This window comes from Hylaeus volcanicus, chromosome 6, assembly GCF_026283585.1.
Source record: "Hylaeus volcanicus isolate JK05 chromosome 6, UHH_iyHylVolc1.0_haploid, whole genome shotgun sequence".
Taxonomy (NCBI): Eukaryota; Metazoa; Arthropoda; class Insecta; order Hymenoptera; family Colletidae; genus Hylaeus; species Hylaeus volcanicus.
The window spans coordinates 16153335-16164855 of record NC_071981.1 but is presented as its reverse complement, the minus strand read 5'-3'; the positions used below and the strand labels follow the sequence as shown (position 1 = coordinate 16164855).

General features: G+C 33.7%; 1 protein-coding gene across 1 annotated transcript in view; it reads left to right on the top strand.

Moving 5' to 3' along the window:
* LOC128878751 (protein abrupt-like) overlaps positions 1-11515 on the top strand; it is a 39145-nt gene extending 27630 nt beyond the window's left edge. Inside the window, exons 7-9 of the mRNA XM_054127224.1 lie at positions 445-664; positions 3025-3139; positions 4595-11515. Of these exons, the coding sequence (XP_053983199.1) occupies positions 445-664; positions 3025-3139; positions 4595-4646 (387 nt within the window). The 3' untranslated portion in view covers positions 4647-11515. The remainder of the gene's footprint in view (positions 1-444; positions 665-3024; positions 3140-4594) is intronic.
* Positions 11516-11521: the final 6 nt, after the last annotated feature.

Here is an 11521-nt window from a genome sequence, read left to right as displayed (position 1 = left end):
GAAAACGAGATCACTAATTTGAAATTTAAGAATCATTTGTGCTCCCTGTCCCCCCTGAAGCTCGGGTACCTCGGGATTGCTAAGCCCGTACTGTAGCTACAATCAAACATAGCTACAGCCCCTGAGGGTAAAATTCGAACAATTTGTCCCTTTCCAAAAAAGTTTCTCGATTCCTGCCACAGATCGTCGCGTACAAGGAACACTGGAATAATTCAGCTATTAAATTAGTCCAATTTTTGTTCTTTCTTTCTATGTTCTTTTTCGACGAATGTTTAAACTAAATAAAAGTATTCTGATTCTATTGAATTAGAAAAATCAGGAAAAATTGAAATTCGTGTCCTATGTCCTGCGCCCTTTTGAAAAACAAATGTTTACTTTCTTAATGAGCTTTTGTAAGACTTATTTCAGTACTCGTACTTGAGACGCATGTTTTGTCATTGGTAGGTGCACTTGGGAGAAGGAATAGCAGTTTGCGAGGAACAACTGAGGGCTGTGAAATGGAGTGATTACAGAAAATTGACGCGTGGTCTAGCAGCAATTCTATTCAGCCCCACCGAGCTGGCCACCTGCTCGGTCACAGGGCAACGATGGAGCCGTGCAGGAACTGCTACCGAAAGACCAGTGAAACCTGCGTTAGATAAGGCCAAAGTACAGGCCATTATATGTGAGTAGAACTATTCATAGTCGACTGAGAAATGTTTGATACATCCTGCTCCTTATGCAGTGACTCACGAATTGTTCAAATACTTTTTTTTTTGTATTGTATTATTTATTTAATTATAGTGTAACCGTTAATTACAAAATCTTTGGGAACGTACTTAATATATGTAATAAAGAGTTTCATTTAACGCGAGATAGTTAAATATTCCACAAGGGGATGAAGCTATCAAAACGATTTTTGTATAAAAGTTACTCGTTGCGAAGAGTGAAGAAAACATTAATTTTTTAAAGTGAAAACATATTTTAATGTATACATTATTTAACGCGTAAAGCTTTGAACTCACAAAATCGATCAAATGTTCCACGGATTAGTTCGATCGCTATTAACTACATCGGAAGTTCTCGATTGACTAACTACGTATATTAGCGTCAAGGGGAGATGTAAACAATCGAATGAAGTGACTTTGGTCGAGTGTTGATTGTTCTAGTAAAACCGTATTCCGAGAAAACTTTGAACAATGTTACCATTCGGTCGATTTCACAAGAAACCGTATGTCTTTGATAAAATCGATGATAAGCAAACCCTAATTTAAACAAGGCCTATTTTCACACATGGTTCCTAGTGGGTTGGTGAGCAAACCCAGACTGTATACTACCATGGATGATTTTCATAAATACTTTCGTGCGCTATTTCTTGTATGATTCTAGCATGCTTACGACCCTTAACCCTTTCGTTACAATTGGACTGTTATAGTTGTCCTCCACAAAACTCTATACAGTTAATTACAGTTACAATCTGCATTAAGAAAATATTGCTCCGTTAATATTTTCTTTATATCCCGAATCTACATTTACGCCAATATTGTCGTTTTATTTAAATTTGTCTCGATTGTTTGTTTCCCCAAGCAAAATATACTTGACTTAGAAGTATAACGATAATGAAATATAAAATAGTGAAATAAAGTCATCGATTGACTGGTTTAGACTCAAACTCCAAATAATAACAAATATTAAAATAACATTAAGCTGTTTAAGGAGATATCTCGTGCAGAAACAAATTGAATTAGGTGCATATAGTAATATTATCGGGCACTTACAATAAAATAAAGTAACGATATAAAGGTTCTGATTAAAACAATTATGAGAACTGAAAAGATGTTCTAACAGTTATAGATCGAAACCCTCTGAAGGATATAAAATTTAGTAAATCTTTAAAGTTTGTAGGAGGAGTAGGTAAAAAAGATGAAGATTAAATGCGTGTTCTTTTGTTCATTCAACTGTCTTGAAATGCATTCTATTCCGTCATGTTGCAACTGCACAAGTGGAACCTGGTAGAATGATTGACTAACAAAGCCTAACAATCGACGTGTTGAAACTTAACAACGAATAGTGCCTTAATAAATAGTAGAGTATGCAGATGCTTCTATTTGCGTTTGATATGCAAATCATTATTGCTGTGAACTTTACATTATTACATTTAATTATTTGACGAAATATGCAAAGAGGACCCAAGGTTAAATAATGCATCGAATAGGATTGCCAAATACGTGTATCAGCAAACATGATAAACACAGGATATCCGAGAATAAAACGATGGAAACTCTCAGCAACGTCCAAACATTTATTTGAAACGAAAATAGGTTCCACAAGAATTGGAATTCCAGTTTATAGAGTCACCATCTTCACTCTCGGCAAAATCAAATTTGTTCCGGTCGTAACATTTTCTTCTCCATGCAAGTATTAGGTTGTCCCGAAAGTTTCTTTCGCGAGTTGCACTCAATTATTTTACGTGGTCGTGTTTATATAAATAGACAATCAAATTTCATAGATATTCATGTTGTAACAGTAATGGAGCAAAATGAATCGTGCACGATTCAGTAATGTAACATAAAACATAAACTATTGTGCATGTATTACTTATTAATAAAGCGAAAGAAACTTTTTGGACAACCTAATACTTAAATAAACAAGAAACAAATCAGGATGTACGGAGTGTGTTTAATGATATATTAATTGCATTTTGCATTTCTACATATTTATTATTCTCTGCAGTTTGATTTAAAAGGATCTAAGAGTGGTTGATGAAGGAGCGAATGCAGAAAACATATCGAAAATAACAATGGTTAAAAACGTCAATTGGAAAATAAAAGATCAATATACAAATCGACTCTTGAAAGTAGAGCAGAGCCCAATAAGATACATTTTTTTTCCATATTCTTGTATATATTTCTAAATATAAATATAAACATTAGGTGGGCGATCCCGCACTGTAATAGACATATGTTACAATTCGAATGGTTCATCGTATATTCAAAGCACGGTATAAACAAACTAATAGAATGCATCTTTCATTGTAATTTGAAGCTTACGTGACATCGAGATTTCCCACAGTCGACGTGAGCAGTGTGAAACAAGTGTTGGCTTACAAGTGCAAGGAGAATTCGACGGCACTCAAGATGAAATCTATTAGATACATTTGGTGAGTAATACTATTTTCGATTTATTCATTTCAGTTTTATCTTACGCTCCAATAATTCCCTCCCCGATTTTCGAGGAATTTTAACAGATTTGTAGAGCAACGAAAACAGTAGGCAATTATATTTTTTTAGCTGCTTTAAATTGAACTTCAAGGGTGAAACTATACAGAATATTAACAAATACGTGGGAGATTTTTTCAGGATCAAGTCTACATACCTGTACGAATCGAAAAGTCCTTTACCACTTTGCAATCTAAGGCTTCGTTGTTGAGATATAAATGATTAAAATTTGCAGTTGTAACTTCCGACGCGGTAGCACATGAACGGCACTCACGCGCGAGAAAGACGCACCGATATACAGGGTGTCCGAAAAATGTTGTAACACATTGAAAGGGGTGGTTCGGGAGGTGATTTGAAACAACTTTTTCCTTAGCGAAAATGTTGTCCGAGGCTTCGTTGAGGAGATATTAACGGAATACACTGACCAATCAGAGCGCGCGGATACCGTTGGAGCGGCCGCGGTAGCGAAGGCTATGTGCTAAGCGGCCGCGCTTGTACGCGAACAAGCGACTCGACGTGCATCGAAGGACATTGGACGCGGCCGCTTAGCTCGTAGCCTTCGTTACCACGGCTGCTCCAACGGTATCCGCGCGCTCTGATTGGTCGACGTTTTCTGTTAATATCTCCTCAACGAAGCCTCGGACAACATTTTCGCTAAGGAAAAAGTTGTTTCAAATCACCTCCCGAACCACCCCTTTCAATGTGTTACAACATTTTTCGGACACCCTGTACACTCACTAGCGTCATTCCGCCGACCAGCTGAATCGTAGTTGATTGTGAGTGTGCGTCGGTGCGTCTTTCTCGCGTGTGAGTGCCGTCCATGTGCGACTGCGACTGTAAATTTCAACCGCTTATATCTCAACAACAAAGCCTCAGATTGCAAAATTGTAAAGGACTTTTCGATTCGTACTGGTATAAAGACTTGATCCTGAAAAAATGTCCCACATATTTGTTAACACCCTGTATACTTATGGCTATGTCCTACAATGACGTACTCTTGAGAAAACATTTTATGAATTTCATGAAGAACCTAGCAAGCCTAGCAAAACTCAACGAATTCTTTTAAAACTGTGTGGGTAGTAGTGTGTTAGTATGAACTAACATCGTTAATAATTTCAATCGTTCACGTTCAGAAATAGACAACTTGCGACCAAAAATGTGGATGATACTTCATTAATTACTTATTAATAAAATACAAATGTTTTCAACACTATCTGTAGGTTTTCTTTACTATAAATTTCTATAAATTAAAAAGAAATTTGACATTAACTGACACTTTTAAGAAGTGTCTTTTGAGTTCATTTATATGTTTACTTTATCTTTGAACAAACATCGTTTCGTTAAACGTTAATTTTCAATAAGGAAGATTTGTTGGAAGGGTTGGTATTTGTTCGCAGCGAAAGGCAGGAAACGGAAAGATCACCGAGAGCAAATCCAGAGGATAAGTGAAAGGTGATAGGGGTGCGTTCTGCGTGCAGCTTGCGACATTTGAAGAACTTTGGAGCATTCATTTGATTCTAAGGACTCGTAACGAGTAGCCTTCCCGCTTCAACCCTGTTTCGACCGACTGCATTCGGCTGTCTTCGATCGACTTTGATCCTCGCTTAATCCAGTCACGATCTGGGTATTAGACGATACCTGTTGGACGGAGCGACTCGAAGGATTCAGCTGGAAACTCCAAAAGCTTCGCGGAACCGTTGGTAAATTTAGTTATTTTGAAGATTTATCTTTTATTGGAATAGCGTCGAAGCTAGCTTTGAAATCGAAGTATTTGTAGGATTAATCCGGTTAATTACTTTAACTTTGAAATCACACTGGCACTTATACAAGACGGTGGAGCAATTATTGCCAACTAAATATTCTTGAAACAATGGAAAGTTATACGCGTAAACGTTTCTGGAATACAAAGTTTACCTTGACATTTTAAATTAAATAATATGGTTTCCTATTTCTGGTGTAATACAGATTCTCCCTAAACCGTGATATTTTGCTTCGATAGTGTTTCACTGTTTTCCATGGTTTCAAAGATATTTGGATGGCGTTACATTCCGAATCAGCTTGTATTTCATCCGTGAGATTCGAACAGGTGCACAAACTACTTATTACTCTCGAAATGAAATTTAAAACGACTTGATCAACTAATGGAATTACTTTTCACAGTAACGTAGCATTCATTTAACTGAAATCTGTTTAAAAAAAGAAAACCGCTAATACGTATTAAGTTTAACGCGAGCGCGAGTAAATGCGTCGGATGCAAATTAAAGTAATATTAAACTTGGTTCGTTAAAATGAAACTTAAACGGAATTTAAACCGATCTAAACATTAAACAAAATTAATTGTGCTAAATATAATAAACAGTCGAAACCTGACGAAAAAGAAATATCGCGAATTCAAAAGCTGTATCTCTGAACGATTCGTAACTTGAAAACGAAGCTTCGATGGACAAGAGAAAATGAATGCTCTGCAAGTAATCATCTCCAAGACGGATCGAATCAAATGATCTCAGGCCCCGAAGATATCGTATAAAACGATAAAATGTTGTTAATAATAACACGTGAGCAGTTATAGCCCTAGCAACCCCTTAGCAAGGCATTGGACGAGGTAATTAGGATAATGAAACAAACTGAATTTATGCCACCGTTAATTCTTAATTATCTTCACGTCTAAGAACAATTAATTAAATATATTCTTTTCTTTTCTGATGATGCGGCGTAAATGTACGTGTATACTTTTGAAATAATTTTTATTCGTTCGTCGCTTATTAATCCTCGTAACGACGACGATTCTGTTAGAAGGTTGGTTAATATTTCGTTACGGATTCCTTTGACAATTTTACGTCTTTGCAAAATAAATAACGAAAGAAGAAAAAGAAAAGCAAAGCTACCGGGATACAAGGGTAGTCATTTTTCGTATAGATAATTATAAGGATTAAACAAAGAAATAGACAAATGAACCGAAGAATTAAAGAAATGAAGAAAAATATAAATATAAATATAAATAAATGAATTTATACATGTATATGTATATGTATGTGTATATGTATACATATACAGGTACATGTGCATAGATATAATTATATTGAACAATTATTAACGAAAATAGTTGAGAAGTTATATATTATTTGTTGGGAGAGCATCTATTATACGATATTTAATATATTTAGGATATTTATTTGTTGATTTGGTGATATATATATGTATATACATATATATGTATACACCATTGATTTGGTATGTATATATATATATACATATAAACACATGTAATATAGATAAATATATACATATATACACATGAATAGCTAAATAATTTTTACAAGGCCTATGAAAGGTTTAAACAAAGAAAACATGGTATTTCGACGGGGAATTAAATAATCGATTGTCCTATTTCGCGAGTTAATATATTCATTTAAAATTTTCGCTATTTAATTGTTGCTTTAAACTGCGAACACTGGAGGAGGAACAGATACGACGCGAATCTGCTTCAATTACTTCGACTTCGCTTAAATCAGCGTTAGTACGCATTAGCCAATGGAAACTAACGCTAGTTGGAACAGTTTCGCAGAGATTTATAATAGTAACGAAAATACTAGACCACTCCAGTAGATAGTACGGTGAATTTGTCATAATTCAGACTTTTAGGAGCTTAGGCTGGACACCTTTGATAAAAAAGAACATGTATACAGTAGAACCCTCGTTATGTGAACGAATTGGGGGACAAAAGTGTTTAGATAAGAGAACATTAGTACTCAATTGGATTTAATATTTAAGACGAAATGAAATGAAATGAAATGGTTGTTTGTAGATACTTTGTAGATAATTGTAAACAATTTGTTTGTAGATAACTTTATACATAGAGTACAAAATAGAAAAGAATATTGTCCAATCGTTCGTCTTTTTAACAAAATTAAAGAAACAAATATTACGGATCTTAATTTCTCGAGTTCTTTCACAAATTATCCCATTTACGGACATTCCTTCGTTTCTGCCATTAAACTACTGAAATATAGCAATATTCAAATTATTCTCCTCCGCTGACGTTTTTCTACTTGTTGAAGTGTCTGTTTTAAATAGTTGTTAATAGCACATTTCCGTTTTTATTTATATTGGCAGTAGTAAATTTTGTATCGTCACATTTTTATGCCAAATTTGTTGTACTTTTCTCACGTTCAAGTTTAATAATTTTATCACATTTTTATTTAATTGTTATTACTAGACGTTGCTTTTTTAACGACGTTAATTACAATTAGTGGTAAACGTACTATGCCAATTTGATACTGAATCATTGCGAGTGAATTTCTCCCTACTAAAGGAAATACATAAAGACTTGTACGTTTATGTACATACAGTATTGAAATAAGAAATATACAATTCACATAATAGAATATTCACATAACGGAGGTACATAATGGTCTATACTGTATACGTCAAGGCGGAGTCGCGAAGGATCAAGCGATCTTGCATTGATTAAGGTAAATTCGCACGAATTGCCTCCACTATGTTCGCAGTTTTAGTTTCCACTAAGACCTCGAATTAGCGAATTTTTGAATTCTCACGAGATCGATTCTTTCTTCTAATATTTATCCGTCGACTATATTGGTCGAGAACGGTATCCGAAATACAAAGCATTTTCTTTCGTTATTAGTAAACGTTTCCTCATATTTTACATTAATTATAGTTTGATTATAGACGTAAAAACAATTACGTTAAACGAAGTGCAATTAATTATTGTTCGATAGTAGCTGGTATTTCTAAGCGAGGCCTCCGATGAAATATCGATTTGAACAATGTAAGGCCTAAGAAATTTGCGTTTCACGCTGTTATTCATTTTAATCATAATACTTGTTGTAAATTTGATTATTTAATTTTAATTTGAACCGATTATGTCGTGGAAATTCATTCAAAAAATGAGTCGATCTCGGTAAATTCTGGTAAAGTGTCAGTTTTATACGTTTAGCAGATTTATTAATTTTTCTGTCATTATAAACGCCAAATAGTTAATGATAATAATGTGCAATTTTTGTTGGCAAATTTTAATATATATATATATTTACCATACGTAGATGAAATTTTATCGCCCATTTATATGTTCTTCTACGTATTTATAAACGAAGCATTTAAATGCGAACGTAAATTATCGTAAAATCTTCCCACTGTTTTCTAAGCAGTGTTCGATTGTTTTACATGCAATTAATGAGAAATCGATTGATTTTGTTAAAAGACAAAAGTAACGTCGTCGGTAAAAGAGTTTGACAACAATTTTACATATAAAACAATGAACGTAGCAATAACTTTTCTAAATTAACAGATAGTAATTAATATTTAGGAAAAAGTTCTGAAAATTTAAATTAAATTATTAAGTTAGGTTATTTTTAAGCTGTTACTATATTTGAACGATACATTATTGAAAGTTTGTTTTTTCTGTTACAATATTATTTTCCTTTCTCAAAACAAGTTATTTATATATTTCTCGTAAAGCGAATCGCAACGCTATTTAGTGCAATAATCTTATCTAATATTTTTCAAAAACTTGTTAACAATTTTACAACATTAATTTAAATTCAAGTTGTTCAAGCTCTAAATTCATATTTTCACACATGATTATTTTATTATCGCTAATTATAGTAATACTTCGTTATGAAATCTTCAAGATTAACTTATTTAATTATCAGTATCCCTATCTACAGAGAATATTACTAATATATTGAGAATGTATTATACATTTCTAGACAAAAAGATTGCATATGTCTGCTAAGTACTAAAGAATGATTTCGAAATTGTTTAAATTTAACAAGTGGTACCAAAGCAACCTTCCAATAATATAATTTGTTATTACAAAAGTCGTAGTTTAATATGGGTTTATACAATATTTATTAATAAAACATGTAAAATGTGATCGCCAAAATAATAGCACATTTTCAAAAATGAAAAAGAAAACACCTAACTTTGATAGGCATCAGTCTCTCCAGTTTCCAGTAGAGATCATTCAACGAAGGATTACTATATAAAATTTGTCCAAATCGCTAGTAAATTTAAACGCATTTTGCACCAAGTTAATTAATCTGTTATCGTACACCCGAACCAAAGCTTATGTGAATTGTTTTTAAACAAATTTATTCGCGGAACGATATTTATCATTATTAGCATTCTCTATTTCTCCCCAATTATATTTTCTACGACTAAAGAATTTGTAAATAATAGTAATAATAATAATAATAATAATAATAATAATAATAAAAGTAATTAAAGGTAACGAAAGACAGAAACCTTTGTGATGGGTGGTTGCACTAAGAATGAATAATTAACAAGTATTTAACACCTTGAAGGACTTTAATTATTGTTAATTAATCGATTAATAGAGAACCGACAAGTTAGTCATTGATCAACGAGCTAATTTACTTAGGGCAGAAAAGTCATCAGAGTTTTACCGTAGGTTAAATAGGAGTTGCAGAAGAATGGTAGCTGTTTCTCGACGTTTTACTTGTGATTTTCATGAAAGATCGGGAGACGATTGTATAGTTAAACAGATACAGGCGCGCGCATCTGGAATTCTCTAGAGAATAAGAGACACTATCTGTACTGAGGAACTGCAGAGATTTGTCCCTGGATAGTATTGAAGTTCGGTGATTAGAATTTTTGGAAAAGGTTATTTCGCTATTGGTCAAGATTTTGTACCACATACATTAATCATTAATAGCATTACTACGATAAGAACGCATCATATTTCCAAAAAGGCGGTTTCTCTCGGAACTTGAATATCGTCCAGGGGCAATCTTTCTAGCTTCGTGCAGCAGAGGTGAGCAAAATTTTATTCAAACGATAGTTTATAAACGAATAAAAGCACCGCATAACGATTTATTCGACTAAACAACTTCAATTTTTATTTGTTCTTTACAAAGTGTTTAATTCTATAATTCAGATTGTAACCTTTTCAGGGACGAATTGTTTAAAGTGAACAAGAATTGACTTAATTCTTTGTTTGATTATGTTTCTATAATTTTATTTCGATAGCTATTTAGTAATTAAACAAATTTTTAGAACAATAAAGATACACACGAAGCGTAACTTTATGTGTTATTGATAAATTATAAATGAAAATGTTGTATACATTTAGGGTACACCAGTTCTTTACATTGTTTACGATTATGATTTATCATTATGATAAAAGTAATACTCGAAATTAAACTGTATACACATGTGTACGTTTATAAATTCTCATAAAACTATCAATTGTTTATCAAATGTATACAATCGTTGAAACTGACATTTTACACACCTGGTATTTAATATTCATCAAATATTAACAATATTTGTCAACAAATCATAAAAACTTGACACATCAGACGTAAACATTTGTATTTTCAAAGCAGTGACTATCAAGTAGAATAAAACGCTATCAGCGCTGCCATACGACGACTTTGTTTATCGTTGTTGATAGATTCTGTACTGAATAGTTCTCCAACAGATTAAACATTGCTGTCGCTTGAATTTAAGAAAAACTAAACGTACACATATGCACCAGCGTCCTTGAAAAGGTTAACTGTTGTTTAACAAGTAACGGAATACCGTTTACTAGGGGTGTGCGGGATATCCCGGTCGGGACGGGAATTCCTCCCGGGATCGGGATGGAATCCCGAAAACTTCAAAATCCCGAATACATTCGGGAATTTCGAAATCCCGTACATTCGGATTGCTGAAATTTTCAAGAATAACAACACTTTCGGAAATCCCAGATATTCTATTCCGTACATTGTCGGGAATCCCGGATATTTTCGGGAATCCCGGACATTTTACGGGAATCCCGCACACCCCTACCGTTTACTTTTCCATAGAAGACATTCTCATTCGAAAATATTCGTCATTCGACATTTTTATCCAAGTAATAATTTTGCCTATCTCTACCGTGCAGTACACTTCGCGGAACAACGTTTCGCTACGAATAGGTAAAACTACTATAAATCGTGGAACAGAGTATTGTAATCATTCGATTAGTCGTTGTAATTAAATGTTAATCGAAACGTGATTGAATGCCATTGAAAGTAAGCGGGGGAAAAACAACAGTTCAAATAGTTAGAAATTTACAAGTCAAGTTTAAATCACCGGAGGGAAAGAATACTGCAAGGTAGAAGGTGCGTTTTCGCAAAATAGAAATCGGCGTCAACTGATTCCATTCGAGAAAGATTTCGATAACAAATTGATCGTTTAAATAAATTAAGCGACGATATAGGAGTAAATCAATTAGCGAAAACGTGCGTGTATGTGATAGAAAGCGAGCGCGAGAGAGAGAGAGAGAGAGAGAGAGAGAGAGAGAGAGAGAGAGAGAG